This window comes from Papio anubis, chromosome 1 (assembly GCF_008728515.1).
Source record: "Papio anubis isolate 15944 chromosome 1, Panubis1.0, whole genome shotgun sequence".
Lineage (NCBI taxonomy): Eukaryota > Metazoa > Chordata > Mammalia > Primates > Cercopithecidae > Papio > Papio anubis.
The window spans coordinates 25,217,630-25,238,103 of NC_044976.1; the positions used below are offsets into that span (position 1 = coordinate 25,217,630).

General features: G+C 48.9%; 1 protein-coding gene across 1 annotated transcript; it reads right to left on the reverse strand.

Annotated features, from left to right (window-relative positions):
* Window positions 1-10,157: 10,157 nt before the first annotated feature.
* On the reverse strand, window positions 10,158-13,746 carry NR0B2 (nuclear receptor subfamily 0 group B member 2). The gene is made up of 2 exons (XM_003891402.5): window positions 12,397-13,746; window positions 10,158-10,755 (listed from the first exon to the last, which is right to left on the reverse strand). The coding sequence occupies exons 1-2, from the start codon at window positions 12,926-12,928 to the stop codon at window positions 10,514-10,516; spliced, it is 774 nt and encodes a 257-aa protein (XP_003891451.1). The 5' UTR covers window positions 12,929-13,746; the 3' UTR covers window positions 10,158-10,513.
* Between the last annotated feature and the right edge of the window lie 6,728 nt (window positions 13,747-20,474).

Consider the following 20,474-nt stretch of genomic DNA (forward strand, 5'->3'; position numbering starts at 1 on the left):
GTTGTGGAATCTGCAGCCGGAAGATCCGAAGTCTTCTGTGTTGCTTTCCCACAGAGGGAAGCTGGCGATGATGGAAAAACTGACCTGGAAAATGGGGTCATAGAGTTCTTTCATAAAGCTCTAATGAGTACCAAATAAGAAGCCTGCGGGAGGGGTCATTTTTGAGGTATTTAGTTGTGAATCTTGCACACCTAATCTCAACCTTCCTCAGTTCTGAACCTTTAGTCGTTCTTCCATTTATTTTTCCAAAATGTGTTGATGAACTCCCACAAATCGGTAAGAAAAAGATAACCCAGTAGAAAAATGTGCCACAGATATTTCACAAAAGAGGAAACACGCAGGTCCAATTTACAATGAAAGTGCTATGAGTTGCTAGAGGCTTACGTTAAAGAAAAGATGCACAACTCAGTAATAAAGCAAATGCAGCGAGACCCACTTTGCATCCACCACTTTGGCAAACTTTAAAACCTTCGAATCGATGGCAACATGGTGGAACTGAAGCTCTCATACACTGTTGTTGGAAATGTAAGTTGATACAACCACTTTGGAAAACAGTTGACTTTATCTAGTAAAAGCGAAGTTGCTACACAGCATTTGACTCAACACTTGTAGGTAATATTTTATTTATTTTTGAGTTGGGGTCTCTGTCGCCCAGGCTGGGACGACAGATGTGCTGGGACCACAGATGCACCCCACTATGCCTGGCTTTTTTTTTTTCTGAGATGGAGTCTCGCTCTGTCACCCAGGCTGGAGTGCAGTGGTGTGATCTCAGCTCACTGCAAGCTCCGCCTCCCGGGTTCATGCCATTCTCCCGCTGCAGCTTCCCGGGTGGCTGGGACTATAGGTGCCCGCCACCACGACCGGCTAATTTTTTGTATTTTTAGTAGAGACGGGGTTTCACCGTGTTAGCCAGTATGGTCTCGATCTCCTGACCTCGTGATCCGCCTGCCTTGACATCCCAAAGTGCTGGAATTACAGGCGTGAGCCACCGCGCCCCGCCGAATTTTTAAAACTATTTGTAGAGACGGGGTCTCACTACCTTGCCCAGGCTGGTATTGAACTCCAGTGCTCAAGCAATCCACTGGCCTCAGCCTTCCAAAGTGTTAGGATTACAAGGGTGAGCCACGGTGCCCCGCTTTTTTGTTTGTTTGTTTTGTTTTGTTTTGTTTTGTTTTGTTTTGTTTGAGATGGAGTCTCACTCTGTCATCCAGGCTGGAGTGCAATGGTGTGATCACGGCTTACTGCAACCTCCGCCTCCTGGGTTCAAGCAATTCTCCTGTCTCAGCCTCCCAAGTAGCTGGGACTACAGGTGCGTGCATCACCACGCCTGGCTAATTTTTGTATTTTTAGTAGAGATGGGGTTTCACCATATTGGTCAGGCTGGTCTCAAACCCCTGACCTAAGATGATCCACCCGCCTTGGCCTCCCAAAGTACTGGGGTTACAGATGTGAGCCACCGCACCCGACCCTCTTTGTCCGTTTTTTTAATTGGGTTATTCGATTACTATTGATTCATTGATTCATAATTCAGACAAAGTCTAACATTATACTGGGTGATAGGAGGAATCTATACACTGAGAGACCTCAAACAAAAACAAAAAATAAAGGGCTGAGCGCGGGGGCTTACGCCTATAATCCCAGCACTTTGACAAACCGGCGTAGGAGGATACCTTGAGCCTAGGAGTTTGAGACCAGCCTGGCCAAGTTGGCAAGACCCTTGTCTAAACAGAAAAGAAATTACTGCACATGTTTATCGGAAGACTTATTGATAATGTTGACTTTTACCCAAGCCCTGTGATCCTGGAACACTAAAGCTTAAGAAATGCCTCCCCACTGTTTTGTGTTCTGGAACACAGCATACTGCAAAAAAACATCCTTCCTCAAGTGAGTTAGATAAGACCAGTGTATGCCCCTCTGGTTCACCAATGACAAAGCCAGACACAGACTCCAAATTCCAAATCTCCTCGTGAAAGCTTTGAGGAACTTCTTCTCCCCACTGATCAGTTGGAACAAACTTTGGTTAAAATTTCTCTCCTTCCCCCGGGTTCCTGAACTTTGGCTTACCCTCAGCTTGAGCCAGCACACATCTCCTCCTTAACAGCCCCTCTTGAGAATAGGCTGGCTTCAGGGTAAAGCATCACCTGATCTCCTGTCCCATCTTGCCACTCCTGATCATCCCACTTCCTCCCTGTTTACTGCCCTGTTTACTCCTCCCTATGAGAGAAGAACCGTTTTTGCCTAACCCTTGAGTCACTTGCAGATATTATGGTCAGAGGGTCCTCCCTGCTGCAATATTCTTCCTCCCCCTATTGCAGTAGTTCCTTTCTTCCCTTGCAATAATCCTTTCTTTTTTTTTTCTTTTCTTTTTTTTTTTTTTGAGACGGAGTCTCGCTCTGTCGCCCAGGCTGGAGTGCAGTGGCCGGATCTCAGCTCACTGCAAGCTCCGCCTCCCGGGTTCACGCCATTCTCCTGCCTCAGCCTCCCGAGTAGCTGGGACTACAGACGCCCGCCACCTCGCTCGGCTAGTTTTTTGTATTTTTTAGTAGAGACGGGGTTTCACCGTGTTAGCCAGGATGGTCTCGATCTCCTGACCTCGTGATCCGCCTGTCTCGGCCTCCCAAAGTGCTGGGATTACAGGCTTGAGCCACCGTGCCCGGCCCTGCAATAATCCTTTCAAATAAAATCTCTCCTGGCGCGGTGTGGTAACTCACACTTGTAATTTTAGCACATCGGGAGATTGAGGTGAGAGGATCACTTGAGCCCAAGAGAGCAAGGCTACAGTGAGCCATGATTGTACCATGCACTCCCACCTGGGCAGCAGAATGATAATCTGTCTCAAAAAAAAAAAAAAATTATAATGACTGGGCGCAGTGGCTAATGCCTGTAATCCCAGCACTTTGGGAGGCCAAGGCGGGTGGGATTACATACAGGCATGTAATCCCAAGTGATCTGCTGGGGCGGGCAGATCACTTGAGGTCCGGAGTTTGAGGCCAGCCTGGCCAACATGGTGAAATCCCCGTCTCTACTAAAAATACAAAAATTAGCCAGGCATGCTGGCATGAGCCTGTAATCCCAGCTCCTCAGGGAAGCTGAGGCACGAGAATCGCTTGAACCCAGGAGGCGGAGGTTGCAGACGGCCGAGATCACACCACTACACACTCCATCCTGGGCAACAGAGCGAGACTCTGTCTCAAAAAAAAAAAAAAAAAATTATTATAATAAAATCTCTCCTTACCAAGTCTGGATTTGTTTTTATTTCACAGTATATATAAATATTCATAGCTACAGTCCTTATAAATGCAAAAATCTGGCTTTTTGTGCTAATAACTTCAGGCAAAGCCAGTTAGAAAACACAGAATTGTTTTATTTATGCAAAGTTCCAAAAATGCAAACTAAAAACTATTCTTAGGGCTACATAAATGAATATACTTTAAAATCAGAAAGAAAAGCAAATAAATTATTAACATAAAATCCAAGGTAGTTGTTACCTTTGGAGAGAAATGATAGATTTAGAAAGGGACTTCAAAGTTAATGGTAATAATGACCTATGAAACAATAATAGAGTTCATTCTACTGTTATTCTTTATACTTTACACATATTTATCAACATTGTTTTACTCAATATTTAAAATGTAAAAATATTAAAAGTGAAAATAACTCATTTCAGAAAGCAATAGTTACCTTGTGATAGCAAATATACAACTATATGATGAATTTTAAAAATTGAAAAACATGGCTAGGCATAGTGGCTCACACTTATAATCCCATCACTCTGAGAGGCCGAAGCAGAAGGATCGCTTGAGGCCAGGAGTTGGAGACCAGCCTGGGCAACATAGTAAGACCCTGTCTCTACAAAAACTAATAAAAATAAAAAATTTAAAAAGTCTTCTAATGAGTGGGAAATTGTAGCTAGGACAATTATATCTAGGTTTAAACCCACATCATATCTGGATTTTATTTATTTTTTATTTTATTACATACTTTTTTTTTTTTTGTCACCCAGGCTGGAGTGCATGCAGTGATGCAATCTGGCTTACTGCAATCTCCATCTGCCAGGTTCAAGCCATTCTCTTGCCTCTGCTTCCTAAGTAGCTGGGACTACAGGCCAGCACCACACCCAGCTAATTTTTGTATTTTTACTAAAGACGGGGTTTCACCATGTTGGCCAGGCTGGTCTCGAACTCCTGACCTCAGGTGATCCGTCCACCTCGGCCTCCCAAAGCGCTGGGATTACAGGTGCAAGCGACTGAGCCTGGCCTATTATTGTATGATATTTTAACATTATATAATATTTTATTAGTTTTACGTGTATGTGGGGATCTTCACAAGAGAGTGAAGTCTGAAGAACTGGTCAAAACAAGATGTTGCCCAGGCTGGAGTGCAATGGCACAATCTCAGCTCACTGCAACCTCTGCCTCCTGGGTTCAAGCGATTCTCCTGCCTCAGCTTCCCGAGTAGCTGGGATTACAAGAGCCTGCCAACATGCCCGGCTAATTTTTGTATTTTTAGTAGAGACAGGGTTTCACCATGCTGGCCAGGCTGGTCTCGAACTCTGGACCTCAGGTGATCCTCCCACCTCGGCCTCCCCAAGTCCTGGGATTACAGGCATGAGCCACAGTGCCCAACTACAACATGCTTTTATACTTTTTAGACAACAATAAATTTGAGAAGTCACAGGACAAGGGATATCTAGCTAGGGGCAGTAGATTTCTAGGTGAGTGATGAGGAGATATTTGAGGTGGAACCAGTGGAAGATAAGGGTTACCTTGGAAAGTATATTTATTCAGGTCCGTTGCAGCCCCGAGTTCCCAGTCTCTGGTAATCAGGGCTATTTTTTTGCCCTGGTATAGAGAGGGTATCCCTCACAGAGGAATCTTGATGGCTTGCTGCATGTGGGAAGAGGCAGGTCAGTTCGCCCTTTCTGAAACTACAATTTCTCCAAGGTTTCCAACTCAAAATGATCAAGATACCAATTTGGCACATTGGCATGTCCTTCACTCCTTGAGTTTCTTCGTCTATAAAATGGATGGAGGCCGGGTGTGGTGGCTTACGCCTGTAATCTCAGCACTTTGGGAGGCGGAGGTGGGCAGATCACCTGAGGTCGGGACTTTGAGACCAGCCTGGCCAACATGGTGAAACCCCTTCTCTACTAAAAAATACAAAAAAGGCTGGGCGTGGTAGCTCACGCCTACAATCCCAGCACTTTGGGAGGGCGAGGCGGGCGGTTCACCTGAGGTTGGAAGTTCAAGACCAGCCTGACCAAATGTAGAAACCCCGTCTCTACTAAAAATACACAATTAGCTGAGCGTGGTGGCGCACTCCTGTAATCCCAGCTACTTGGGAGGCTGAGGCACGAGAACTGCTTGAACCCAGGAGGTGGAGGTTGCAGTGAGCCGAGATCGCATCACTGAACTCTACCCTGGGCAACAGAGTGAGACTCTGTCTCAAAAAGAAAGATAAAGCGGATGGAGATAATGATAGTACTTTCAGCACAGAGTTGTGAGAATGAAATACCATAATCCAGGAAATGTGTTTAGAGCACAAATGTTATGTGGTTATAGTTTAGTAGCTACCCAGAGTAAGCAGCCATAGCCTGGGGTTTCTTCTGGTCATACCCTGCCAGGAAGAGGAGGTCGCCTTTGTTAACTCTGACTCCCCTGAGATCTTAGCATTGTCGCCTCCATCGGTTTCATTGATACTTCCTTTCTGTGCTGTCTTGTTCTGTGAGGTGGTCCCTGTCATCTCTCCAGGCCCATTTCCTGATACCCTGGGCCCCACACATCACTTGCAGTTAATTAAGCACCCCTTACTCTCTGACATCTCTGTGCCTTTGCATATATCTGTTTGGAATGTCCATCCCTTGGGTTGCCTAGCAAAACCCTATTTGTTCTCTTTAGCTCAAACCAGTCACCACTTGGGTGAAGCATTTTTCCCACCTTGAGGCAGATTTAATCTGTCCTGTTGCCTGTTGTCTGTACCCCTATCACAGCTCAGATCACTCTGCATTACAATTACTTATGTGTCTTCCTCTGCCACAGACAAGGTGTTTCATGAGAGTAAGAAATGTATCTTATTTATTCTGTGCCCCCTACCCCAGCATCTAGCACAGGGGTTGGTACAAGTGGAGGTTGAGAGATGTTGAGTGATAGAATGAATTAATGGATGGATAGTGGGTGTTGGCTTTTTGCCAGCATCACGGGTTCTAGGATATTTGAATGCCCCAAGGACAGGGTGGGGTTAATGCAGGGCACAGCATGCGTCAGCTGTCTTACTGCTTAATAGGCAGTCAACGATTTGGCTAATGAAGATAGAGATAATGATGGCAATAAAATGGTTCTCTAGGCTGACCCAGAGCCACAGCCACTCTCCTGCTTTCCAGTGAGTCATCCCTGGCTGGGCCTGAGGACAGGAATCATGGCTGAGAGGTAGATGGTCAGTCAACAGTGGCTGAACTGGCTCCAGACCGCCTGATCCTGGCCATGACTCACTCCAGCTTGTGCTGCTGACAAGAACCCTCCAGAATTACACAGGTTTGAGTACAAGTCTCAGCACAGGCCAGGTGCGGTGGCTCACGCCTGTAATCCCAGCACTTTGGGAGGCTGAGGTGGGTGGATCACTGAGGTCAGGAGTTTGAGACCAGCCTAGCCAACATGATGAAACCCTGTCTCTGCTGAAAATACAAAAATTAGCCAGGCTTGGTGGTGGGCACCTGTAATCCCAGCTACTCGGGAGGCTGAGGCAGGAGAACCGCTTGAACCTGGGAGGTGGAGGTTGCAGTGAGCGGAGATCGCACCACTGCACTCCAGCCTGGGCAACAAGAGCGAAACTCCGTCTGAAAAAAAAAGAGTCTCAGCACAGACAGTGATCAGCCCAGACCTTAAGTTACATACCCATCTGAGCCTGTTTCCTCCTCTTCCCTCATTAGCAATGAGATACAGATCCCAACCCAGGATGCTGATCATGGAGACATTCTTCCCCACTTTTGGAAAGCCTACAGTCTCATGGAGAAAGCACAATTCCCCTTACTACATTGTACCATAATTATCTCTTTAGTTTTGCCGTATTTGTCTTTATGTTCCTTGCACAAGGCAAGGAAGTAGGGCACGGGGAATGACTCAAGAAATGCAGACAAGAAACAGAAGTGTAGCTCCCAAACCATGTGGACTGGTAGGGAAGAAATTTGAAAAGGATCAAGGTAGAGATTTTTCTTGTTGTTTTTTTTATTTGTTTTGAGACAGGGTCTTGCTCTGTTGCCCAGGCTGCAGTGCAGTGATGCTACCATGCTCACTGCAGCCTCCAACTCCCAGCTCAAGTAATCCTCCCACTTCAGCCTCTCGAGTGGCCAGGACTACAGGCATGAGCCACCATACCTAGCTTATTTTATTTTATTTATATTTTTGAGACGGAGTCTTACTCTGTCACCCAGCCTGGAGTGCAGTGGTGCAATCTCGACTCACTGCAACCTCTGCTGCCCCAGTTCAAGCGGTTTCCCTGCCGCAGCCTCTGGAGTAGCTGGGATTACAGACATCTGCCACCACACCTGGCTAATTTTTGTAGTTTTAGTAGAGACGGGGTTTCACCATCTTGGCCAGGCTGGTCTTGAACCCCTGACCTTGTGATCCCCCCGGCCTTATTTTTTAATTTTTTTGAGATAGAGTCTCACTCTGTCGCCCAGGCTGGAGTGCAGTGGTGCGATCTCGGCTCACTGCAACCTCTGCCTCCCAGGTTCAACTGATTCTCCTGTCTCAGCCTCCCAAGTAGCTGGAATTACAGGCGAGTGTTGCCATGCCTAGCTAATTTTTGTATTTTTAGTAGAGACAGGGTTTCACCATTGTTGGCCAGACTGGTCTTGAGCTCCCAACCTCAGGTGATCCGCTTGTCTTGGCCTCCAAAAGTGCTGGGATTATAGGTGTGAGCCACCGTGCCTGGCCCCTAGCTAATTTTATAATTTTTTGTAGAGACAGGAATCTCACTACATTGCCCAGGCTGATCTTGAACTCCTGGGCTCAAACGATCCTATCACCTCAGCCTCCCAAAGTGCTGGGATTACAGGCATGAGCCACCAGTAGTGCCTGGCAAGGTAGACTTAATAAGGGAAGCTATTTGGATGACGGAAAAAATTAAATAAGTTGAGGAAAAAAGCCTAGGGTGGGCATGGCAGGGAATGCTTCCTAATGGTTGTTCAGGGCTAGAGAAGGGGAAGGGTAAGAGGTGGAAAGATCCAGCTTTTTTCAGAGGTGGGAGGATTCAGAGAGGTGTGGCAGTTAATTAATAGAGGCAGAAACTGGCAGGGCATAAAAGATGTAGAATGACCCTAAATCCCTGAATCTTCTGGATTTGGGTCCTATGTGGGAAACAGGGCTTCTGCTCTTGAAAGAGTGGTTTCATGCGTCTACAAGGTTACACAGGGTGATGTGTGCCAGAGGGATGGGGAGGGCAGGTAGAGAGAGGCCCGGGAGACTGAGGTCTGAGTTTGGGGCATCTGGTGGGAGGTGGGGGGATGCAGGACTTGTTCTGGGCCCTGAAGGATGCCTTTATTGGGGATTTGATTTGGTCCCAGCTGGGGACAGTTGTTGAGCTGAGAGGAGGATGGACATTGAAGTCACCACGGGGAAAGAGGATGAATGGTTAGTTGGGGGTCCCAAATGCCAGGCAGAGCAGTTGGCCTGGGCTCACAGGCTCTGAGAGGACCCTGAAGATGTGCAGACACAGGTCTGCCTACTTAGGGGGCCACTTTTCCCTTTCCTGTGACACGGGGAAGATGAACACACTCTGGATGGGGGTGTCTCCACACTGTGTGCCCCACCCTCAGGTGCAAGGGTGCGTACTTGTGCTGTGTGACTGTGTCAGGGTCTGCAGTACGTTGCTGAGTGACTGTATCTGGGCAGTGCTTTTCTGGGCTGTAAGTGGGTGGTTGGAGAGTCTGTTTTCTGGGTCCGTGTAGGCGTGCCTGAGTTGTACATCTTAGTGTGTGTGTGTGTTGGGGGGGTCCAAGTTGTGTTGTTTGTATTTGTGTGAGATCTCAGCTGTGTTTTTGTCTCTATCTGGTGTCTGACTTGTGAGTGAGAGGCTGGGCAAGGGACAGGGTTCCCCTTGCTGCTGGCACTGGGTCACCATAATGGGTATGAGGCCAATCAGCTGTCGTCCTAACCTGGGGGGCTTAGAGAAAGGCCTGAATGATGACACCTAGACTCTTATCCCCAAGTGAATGGCCTCTTATTGAGCAATCATTAACTGGGCACCTGTGAGAAGAATCCAAACTGTTATGGTGAAGGGGGTGGGGACTGGTCAGGGCAGGACTTACCGCTGGCGAAAGGGGGAGGCCAGAAAATCCTATAGGCATGTGTGTTGTTATCACTCCTTCCTGCTCACCCTTCAGGTCACTCACCCTTACCCATGGCGACTGGGTCAAAATATTTAACAAACAGTGAGGCACAGACATTGACCAATCAGAATAGACACAAGTCATATTCTGAATGGAGCAGTCAGGGAGGTAATGGCTATGCCAAGAGTTGCCTCTTTAGTTGTTAGACAGTGGGAATGTCTGGGAGGAGAATCCCAGGAGAGGGGCTGGGGCAGAGGGGCAGGGAAGGAAAGTTGGGAGGCCTCAGGGCGGTGGCTGTGATCCAAGTGTCATGGAAGGGTTTCAGACTTAAACAACTGATGTAGTCAAATCCTGGTGGTCCAGCTAAACCTTGCTCTGCCTTGGTGTTCAAGTAGTTGCCAGGCCAGCCCTGGGTGCCCTTGTCCTTTCCCTTTGGGAAAATAATGGACCACCATCTTTTGTCATCTGCAGGAATGGGGGAAGTGAATGATCTTAAACTGCAGAAATGGCAGTGACCTTGTCTGTTTCAATTCGGGAATGGACTGCTTCCTGATTGGCTGTGATTGGGCTTTAACTGTGGTGAGAGGGCGCATGAAGTGGGTAGGAGCCAGGAGAGTGGTTAGTGAAGGGTTTGGGAACAGGAGAGCAACCTCCTTCCCCTGAGGATAAAGGCAATGAGGTGATGGGATTGTGAACTGATACTGTTCCCTGGAAAATTAGTTCCAGCAACCCTGTGGATTTTTTCCCTTGGGCTACCTCTGATAGGAGCAGGGTGGGCCCTGGAGGTGAGACAGTCCCTTCTATATGCACAAACGACAGTATCAGGCTCCAAGTGTTTCATACCTTTTATTACAAAAATCAATAACTTAATTCAGTTCTGTATAAAGTCAGTAGGACTTCTGGTCCAATGAGCAGCCTAAGCTTTCATTCCCATCCCAACAAGGGACAGGAGTCTTGGCCCAGAGGCTGTGGGGACCACCAAGAGCCTTCCAGGCAGCTGGAGCACTGTGTCCAAACCAAGGAAGTCCAATGTGGGGTGTGGCTGAGTGAAGGGCTGTTCCTAAGGAGCCAAGTGCTGTCTATACAGCCTTGCCCCCTCCGGGAGCATTGGGTCACCTCTGGGGATGGCCAGGCTGAATCAGCACTGCCAGCCTCTGCCCACCTGATCTCTGCCTGGGCTGCAGCTGGTCACCTCAGCAAGAGCATGTCCCCAAGAAGGCCAGCGATGTCAACATCTCCAATGATAGGGCGAAAAAAGAGGTCCCCAAGCAGGCTGGTCGGAATGGACTTGAGGGTGGAGGCTGTGAGGAGGACACGGGCCAGGCGGCCTTGGGCTGCTGGGCACCAGGGCTCCAGGACTTCACACAGCGCCCAGTGAGCCTCCTGCTGCAGGTGCCCAATGTGGGAGGCGGCTTGGAGGCCTGGCACATCTGTGGGCAGAGAGGGAGAAGAGGGTTGGTGAGCATCCTACTCCCAGCCACCAAAGGAAGAGACTGGCCCAAGATCTGGGCCATCAGAGACACCCCTCTGCCTCCTTTGCTCGGCCTTTGAGGTCCCACTACTACCTCCTCCTTTGGAGGAGGTAATTTATTTATCAATTTCCATTGTATTCATCCATCCATTTATGAAGAGGCAGTATGGAGTAATGGTTAAGAATCAGGTTTCCTGAGTATGAATCCCAGTACTGTCACTTAGCTGGGTGACCTTGGGCAAGTAACTTAATCTCTGGGCTTCAGTTTCTTTATTTGTAAAACGAGGATAATAATATTAATAGGACCTGTCTCCTAGGTTTTTATGAGATTTAAATGAACTAGTATATGTAAAACCCTTAGAATAGGGCCTAACATATGGTAAGTGTGATATGAGTATTTGCTACTATTATTGCAATTAACTACTACGATTTATGCGTGCCACAGGGACTCCTGGGGAACGCTCATCTCAGATGCTCTCCAGATTACAAAGAGCACTGTCTCATCTGCCGCTCTCCTGGCCGAATTCCACAAAGACTCCTTTCCTGTCCTCCCTACACCCCTTTCAGTTCTCTCTTCTAAGTGATCTTTCTGAACCCACAGAGGAGTTTCAGCTCTAGAGCTTCACCATGCAACCTTCCTTTGAAGATGTGACTGAGACACAGCTGTGTCTGCCCACCCCACCTCCCCCCCAGCCTTCTCTAAAGGTCAGAGCAAATTTCTCAGGCAGAGTGGCAAGGGCCAGTCTCTGGAGTGAATAGACCTGAGTTGCCATCCTGGTCTGTCCCTACCTGGTTGTGTTATCTTTAGCTCGTCACTTAGCTTCTCTGTACCTCTTCTGTGAGATGGCTATTTGATGAAAATGAGGAACCGGCCAAGCACAGTGGCTCACGCCTGTAATCTAGCACTTTGGGAGGCCAAGGTGGGTGGATCACCAGAGGGATCAGGAGTTCAAGACCAGCTTGACCAACATGGCGAAACCCCGTCTCCACTAAAAAATACAAAAATTAGGCCGGGCGCGGTGGCTCAAGCCTGTAATCCCAGCACTTTGGGAGGCCGAGACGGGCGGATCACGAGGTCAGGAGATCGAGACCATCCTGGCTAACACGGTGAAACCCCGTCTCTACTAAAAAATACAAAAAAAAAACTAGCCGGGCGAGGTGGCGGGCGCCTGTAGTCCCAGCTACTCGGGAGGCTGAGGCAGGAGAATGGTCTAAACCCGGGAGGCGGAGCTTGCAGTGAGCTGAGATCTGGCCACTGCACCCCAGCCTGGGCGACAGAGCAAGACTCTGTCTCAAAAAAAAAAAAAAAAAAAAATACAAAAATTAGCCGGGAGTTGTGGCGGGCACCTGTAATCCCAGCTACTTGGGAGGCTGAGGCAGGGAAAATTGCTTGAACCCAGGAGGCAGAGGTTGCAGTGAGCCAAGATCGCGCCACTGCGCTCCAGACTAGGTGACAGAGTGAGACTCTGTCTCAGAAAAAAAAAAAAAAAAGAAAATGTGGACCCCATGAGATAACAGATATCAAACCCTTAGAAGTTACCTTCCCTGGCTGGCTCCTGCTTCAGCCTTGCCCCCTACCCAGGAGTGTCTGGGAGCTCACCAGGGTTGAAGAGGATGGTCCCTTTCAGGCAGGCATATTCCTTGGGGCTCAGCTCCAGGCCCCAGAAGGACTCCAGACAGCACTGAAGCCACTGCACTGCAGCCAGGGAGGGCTGGGGTCTGTCTGGCGGCTGGCCACTGCCTCCACTGCTGCTGGGCTCCTCCAGTAGAATCTTCTTGAGTATGCTGGGCACTGGGGCCTCAGCCACTTCAAAGGTCACAGCATCTTGGGCCAACCCAAGCAGGAAGAGGGGGCCCCAGCAACCCTGCAGCAGCCGCCGCTGGTCCTGGGGAGGCAGCTGCCAGAAGGATGGCAGGTTCCTGAGGAAGGCCACTGTCTTGGCCAGAACATCCAAGGCCTCCCGGCAGGTGCGATGAGGTGCACATAGCTGGACGGGCCGGTGCTGCCTACATAGGCAGCGGCTACGGGGTCGGGGGACAGCCCTGAGGCTGGAGCTCAGAAGTGCGTAGAGAATGGCTGGGCGGCTTGCAGCTCCCTGGCATGGGCAGGCCCCTGGTTGGCTGGTGCTCATGGTTGGGATCTGCCCTTACTTCCAGCTCTCTGGCCCTCTGTTCTGCGCCGTGGGTGCTATTTATATTCCCAGTGAGTGGAAGGGGGGGAATGGCCCGACAACCTTGACTCCAGAAGTCATGTTCATTGAAAAAAACACACAGACACTGCCCCTGGCAGGAATGGTGGGGAAGTGGTGGGGGAGGGGGCATTGGGAACCCCACGTGGCACTGATATCACTTCAGTCAATGAAGTGGCCGGTGCAGGGCACAGGGCCACCTGCCGCTCACTCAGCTGCCCCTTATCGGATGACTCAAGTGGATAAACAAGGTCATTAACCCAGGCTGTACCAGGGCACCAAGGCCCCAGGTGCACAATCAGCAGGTGTCCCCATTGGTGCCTGCTCTTGTGTGCACAAAAGACTAGCGCTTTCGCTAAGCCAGGAAGTCAGCCCCAGAGCTGGGTGGGCCTTGAATGCAAGGCCCGACCTGGAAGTGCCTTATCACTAGCTTGTTTGCCTAACCTTGGGGCCCTGCTTCTGTTGTCGGCCAGGAGCAGGCTACAGGGAAGGGAGCCAGGACCCTGGGGGTGCTGGGAGGACTTTGCCCGCTGTCCAGTCTCGGAGGCCCCCGTCCTCTGGTTTCAGTTCTGGGCCCCCTGCAGGAATAAGGTCCTTCAGAATCCCTATCCCCTGCCTGATTCCTACCACTCCTGAAAGTCCAGTTCTGCTGAGAAGAACTCACAGAGTTATAATAAAAGATAGTTGCCAGCTGGGCATGGTGGCTCATGCCTGTAATCCCAGCACTTTGGGAGGCCGAGGAAGGGGGATCATTTGAGGTCAGGAGTTCAAGACCAGCCTGGCCAACATGGCAGAATCCTGTCTCTACTAAAAATACAAAAATTAGCCGGGCATGGTGGCATGTGCCTGTAGTCCCAGCTACCCTAGAGGCTGAGGCAAAAGAATCACTTGAAACTGGGAGGCAGAGGTTGCAGTGAGCTGAGATCATGCCACTGTACTCCAGCCTGGGCAACAGAGCAAGACCCTGTCTCAAAAAAAAATATATGTGTGTGTGTGTGTGTGTGTGTGTGTGTGTGTATGGTTGCCATTCTCTGAGCACCTGTTATGTGTCAGGCACTTCCCACTCTAATATTGGCAGCCTCCTTCTAAGGCTAGATTCTTACTTTGTGAGACTAAAAAAGTTAAAGTGACTTGCCCAAGGTCATCCCACCAGGAAGACCAAGCCCAGATCTTGCCTGACTCCAAAGTCCTTGTTTGTTCCCCTGGACCCATTGGCCCAATTGCACAGCCAGAGCCTGAGATTCTCTGAGCTTGTGGCTAGCTGCCCCCACCTTGCTGCTGCCTGCTTTGCAGCCTGCTCTGCCTACTTGTGATCTAGGCAGAAATGTTGCTCTGCTGCCATGTGGCTCCTCTGTCCCGGGCATCTTTCTCAGATGGTGGAGCACCGCGGATGAGAGAAGGTGGAGAGGCCCTTGGTTGTGTCATGTTTCTGGACCTTGGCCAGTCCAGCGTGGCAAGCCTTCTGCTGCATGCTGTTGGGCAGCCTGGTGCCCTGGATGGGGAGAGAGAGGCTCTGGCATCACCAGCTCTGGCATCTGCTCCAGAATCCATCACTTTTCAGTTGTGTGACTTGGGTTGATCCTTGAACCTCGATGAGCCTCAGGAGCCTCACTGGGACAATAATGCTTGCCTCTAGGGCTGCCATGGGGACAAAATGAGGTCCTGGTTGTTAAATTCCAAGTACTTTCTGGCATATGGTAGGAGGATTTTTCTGCCCCTTTCCTCTGTGGAGCTGAGCACCAGTGGACAAACAGGCATACCTCTTTCATTTGATTATTAGTCTTAATCCTTAAATTTATAAAGTTCCTTTCATGTCTTTAAATCTCACTGAATCTTCACAGTGTCCCCTCGAAGCAGACTCGAGTCAGACTGGCTGGGTCCAAATCCTGCTTCTTCACTTAGCTGAGTGACCTTGGGCAAATCACTTTCTCTTTCTGTGCCTCAGTTTCCTCATTTTTAAAATGATGACAAGAATATCTAGAGGTGGATATTGGTTTTATGGGGCCTGACGGTTACGATTTGGAGGATCCTCTTTAAGAAAAGAATACACAGGCCGGGCGCGGTGGCTCAAGCCTGTAATCCCAGCACTTTGGGAGGCCGAGACGGGTGGATCACGAGGTCAGGAGATCGAGACCATCCTGGCTAACACGGTGAAACCCCGTCTCTACTAAAAAATACAAAAAACTAGCCGGGCGAAGTGGCGGGCACCTGTGGTCCCAGCTACTTGGGAGGCTGAGGCAGGAGAATGGCGTAAACCCGGGAGGCGGAGCTTGCAGTGAGCTGAGATCCGGCCACCGCACTCCAGCCTGGGCGACAGAGCCAGACTCAGTCTCAAAAAAAAAAAGAAAAGAATACACACCCGGGTACGGTGGCTCACGCTTGTAATCCCAGCACTTTGGGAAGTTGAGGTGGGAGGATCGCTTGAGGCTTCAGGAGTTCAAGATCAGCCTGGTCAACACAGTGAGACTTCATCTCTACCAAAAAAAATTAGCCAGTGTGGTGGGGCACATCTGTAGCCCTAACTACTTGAGAGGCTGAGGCAAGAAGATGGTTTGAGCCCAGGACTTCAAGGCTACAGTGAGTTATGACTGTGTGACTGCCCTCCTGCCTTGCTCTAGACAGAGCAAGACTCTGTCTAAAAAACAAAAACAAAAACAAAACAAAACAACCTCCCCACACACACAAAACCTCCCCCCAAACCCTGAATATTTATATTTATTTGGTCAATGGGAACCCTTTTAAGCTGGGGTCCATGTCATTTTGGCCTGCTTCCATAATTCCTGGAACATTTGCTTTCTGGTATAACAAGATAACAACTTTTCCAGCCGCTGGAATCAACCAGTACTCCAAAGAGCTCTGATTCAATCTTTTAATGGAAAATAATATTTAGAAAGCATGAAGTAGGCACTAGAATCATACTAAAAAACCAAGAACTGGTCAGACGCGGTGGCTCACACCTGTAATCCGAACACTTTGGGGGCTGTAGTGGGTGAACTGCTTGAACCCAGGAGTTCAAGACCAGCTTGGGAAACATGGTGAAACCCCATCTCTGTAAAAAATACAAAAATTAGCCAGGCAGGTAGTGCACACCTATAATTCCGGCTACTCGAGAGGCTAAAGTGGGAGGATCACTTGAATCCAGGAGGGCAAGGCTACAGTGAGCTGTGATCATGCCACTCCACTCTAGCCTGGGCAACAGAGTGAGACCCTGACTAAAAATAGATAAATAAATAAAAATCGGGCCAGGCATGGTGGCTCATGCCTGTAATCCCCAACACGTTGGGAGATCAAGGCAGGCAGATCAACTGAGGTCAGGAGTTTGAGACCAGCCAGGCCAACATGGTGAAATTCTGTCTCTTCTAAAAATACAAAAATTAGTCAGGTGTGGTGGCATGCAATGGTAGTCCCAGCTACTAGAGAGGCTGAAGCGGGAGGATAACTTGAACCCGGGAGGCAGAGGTTGCAGTGAGCCGAGATCGTGCCACTGCACTCCAGACTGGGCAACAGAATGAGATCCTGTCTCAAAATAATAATAATAATAATAATAATAATAATAATAATAGGGCTGGATGTGGGGGCTCATACCTGTAATCCCAGCACTTTGGGAGGCCAAGGCGGATGGATCCCCTGAGGTCAGGAGTTCGACACCAGCCTGGCCAACATGGCAAAACTCCATCTGTACTAAAAATACAAAAGTCAGCCTGGCATGGTGGCACATGCCTGTAGTCCCAGCTTTTCAGGAGGCTGAGGCAGGAGAATCCCTTGAACCCAGGAGGCAGAGGTTTCACTGAGCCGAGATTGTGCCACTGCAGTCTAGCCTGGGTGAGACACAGTGAGACTCTGTCTAAAAATACTAATAATAAATAAAAATAAATAAATAAAATAAACCGTCTGGGCATGGTGGCTCAAGCCTGTAATCCCAGCACTTTGGGAAGCTGAGGCGGCCGGATCACTTGAGGCCAGGAATTTGAGACCAGCCTGGCCAACGTGGCAAAACCGTCTCTACTAAAAATACAAAAATTAGCCAGGCGTGGTGGTGCATACTTGTAATCCCAGCTACTCAAGAGGCTGAGTCAGGAGAATCGCTTGAACCCGGGAGGCGGAAGTCACAGTGAGCCAAGATCCCACCACTGCACTCCAGCCTAGGTGACAAGAGTGAGACTCTGTCTCAAAAAAAAAAAAAAAAAGAAACCAGAATCGTTCATTGTTATGAGGGTCACTAGTCCCAGTCCCTCCTAGAGCTAATGAATGTGTACACACATACACACACATTTACAATTATCTTTATTTCTATAATTACACATACTAAACATGAATTCAGACTATCATCTCCAATTCCAAGCTCATATCACATGGTTCATTCTAGTTTTTGCCTCTTGTGCATTTATACCTCCCGTCTTTCACACTGAGCAATCTGGTGTCCATTATTCTTTCTTTCTTTTTTTTTTTTTTTTGAGACAGAGTCTCACTCCGCCGCCCAGGCTGGAGTGCAGTGGCCAGATCTCAGCTCACTGTAAGCTCCGCCTCCTGGGTTTACACCATTCTGCTGCCTCAGCCTCCCGAGTAGCTGGGACTACAGGCGCCTGCCACGTCGCCCGGCTAGTTTTTTGTATTTTTTAGTAGAGACGGGGTTTCACCGTTTTAGCCAGGATGGTCTCGATCTCCTGACCTCGTGATCCGCCCGTCTCGGCCTCCCAAAGTGCTGGGATTACAGGCTTGAGCCACCGCGCCCGGCCCCATTATCCTTTCTTTCTTTCTTTATTTTTTGAGACAGGGTCGTGCTCTGTCCCCCAGGATGGAGTGCAGTGGAGTGCAGGGTTCAAGTGATTCTCTCTTTTTTTTTTCTTTTTGAGACGGAGTCTCACTGTCACCCAGGCTGGAGTCCAGAGGCCCAATCTCGGCTCACTGCAACTTCCGCCTCCCGGGTTCAAGCAATTCTCCTGCCTCAGCCTCCTGAGTAGCTGGGACTACAGGCACCTGCCACCACGCCCAGTTGATTTTTTGTATTTTTTAGTAGAGACGGGTTTTCACCATTTTGGCCAGGCTGGTCTCGAACTCCTGACCTCCTGATCTGCCTGCCTTGGCCTCCGAAAGTGCTGAGATTACAGGCATGAGCCACTGCACCCAGCATTTTTTTTTTTTTTTCTTGAGATGGAGTTTTGCTCTTCTTGCCGAGGCTGGTGTGCAATGGCACGATCTCAGCTCACTACAACCTCCACCTCCCAGATTCAAGAGATTCTCCTGCTTCAGCCTCCCAAGTAGCTAGGATTACAGGTGCCCGCCACCATGCGTGGCTAAGTTTTTGTATTTTTAGTAGAGATGGGGTTTCATCATGTTAGGCAGGCTGGTCTCAAATGCCTGACCTCAGGTGATCCACTTGCCTCAGCCTCCCAAAGTGATAAGATTACAGGCGTGAGCCACTGCACCCGGCCTAAGTGATTCTTCTGCCTCAGCCTCCAGCGTAGCTGGGATGACAGGTGCATATCACCATGCCCATCTATGTGTTTTTAGTAGAGATGGGGTTTCACCATGTTAGCCAGGCTGCTCTTGAACTCTGGGCCTCAAGCGGTCCACTTGCCTCAGCCTCCTAAAGTGCTGGGATTACAGGCATGAAACACCATGTCCGGCTGCCTTTTTTTTTTTTTTTTTTTTCTTTTTTTTGAGACAGGGTCTGGCTTTGTCACCTAGGCTGGAGTGCAGTGGCATGATCACAGCTCACTGCAGCCTTGACCTCCCAGGCTCAAGTGATTCTCCCACCTCAGCCTCCTGAGTAGCTGGGATTACAGGCTCCCGCTGCCATACCCTGCTAATTTTTAAATTGTTTTGTAGAGACAGGGTTTTGCTATGTTGCTATGTTTTGCTAAGTGTTGGGATTACAGGCATGAGCCACTGCAGCCGGCCCAGATTTGCTTCTTGTTCTGCACATAAACTTGTTTCTCTTTCACTGCTCACATACTTCCAGCTGTCTTGGAAATCATTTATATTGAGATAAGACTTCTGATCCTGTGCAGCAAGGGTCATGAGGTACAGCAAATGGTAGGAATATTCCTGGAAACCCTTTCCGCACCAGGACAGCTCACAATGACTTAACTATACACAAAAGTGACTGCCAGCCACCCAACTATATCCCATCAAATCAATCCAGACTAAATGTATCTCCAACTCAACTTCCCCTTAGCTGGATCACCAAATCCTCATGGTATCTCTGATATCACCTGATTCAAGGGAAAGTGGGATAGAGTGGGAAGAAATAGGAGTCTTAACCAATTGCAGTTTTAGAATTTTGCTTTTGCAAGTTAAAAGAAAAAAAAAAATTGTATGTATTTGACACTATGAAGACATTGCTGGGGTTGCTCCCAGTGCCTAGGATGGGCCCGTGCAAGTTCAAGGCCCTTCCTTAGCTTCACAAAAAATCTGCCTCTGCTAGTGCCCTTCCTAGGGGTGTTTGTGAGGTTCAAATAATGTCTGTATGAGGACACAAAATGCCCGGCACACAGCAAGTGCTCCATATGGGATGGCACTTGTCATTTCGATTGCTGTTGCTATCATCATCATTTTCTGGAAGAGGAAGTTGAGGAAGAAGAGACCCAGAGAAGAGAGGAGACCCTTCTGCTGGGCTGAAAGCTAGGTTCCTGGGTTCTTTTTGTTTTCCTATCCCAATAAATCAGTGTCAGGTCCTTGGGTTTTAAGTCTCAAGTTTTTTGCACTGTGGGGAACTGTGGTTTCTGAGCCCTGTGTGTGGCCTGAAGGCCAGGGTGTCAGTCCTGGAGTCCCTGGAGGTTGAGGAAAGGCCTTGTCTGGGATGTCTACAGCCCAGAGCCTGACTGGGACCATTTGCTCAGAGAGGTGGAAAGTCTCGGTGAGGGAGATGGTCCATCGGCTGCCCTTGGCCCAGGCCCTGCCCTCAGTCTGAAGGGGGAAGACGCAGCCTGCCCAAGAGCCCTCAGTCTGAGGGAGAAGACACAGATGAACTCTAGGAGTCTCTAATCTAAAGGGCGAAATCTCTAGTCTAAAGTGGGGAACACACAATTCCAACCACAAGAGAAACCTAAAGGAAAAAAGGAAAGAAGAAGGCGTCAACTGTGTCAAATGCACCTGAGAAGTTGAGTAAGATAATAGTGACTCATTGGGTTTGGCAATATGTAGCACTGTAACCATATCAGAGCCTTTAAAGAATAGACTAGAATATGCCAGGCACAGTGGCTCATGCCTGTAATCCTAGTGTGTTGCGAGGCCAAGGCAGGTGGATCACTTGAGGTCAGGAGCTTGAAACCAGCCTGGCCAACATGATGAAAGCCCCTCTACTAAAAATACAAAAAAAAAAAAAAAAAAAGAAGAAGAAAATTAATTGGGCATGGTGGTGCCTGTAAGCCCAGCTACTTGGGAGGCTGAGAATCACTTGAACCTGGGAGGCAGAGGTTGCAGTGAGCTGAGATCGTGTCATCACACTCCAGCCTAGGCGACAGAGCTAGACTTTGTCTAAAATAAT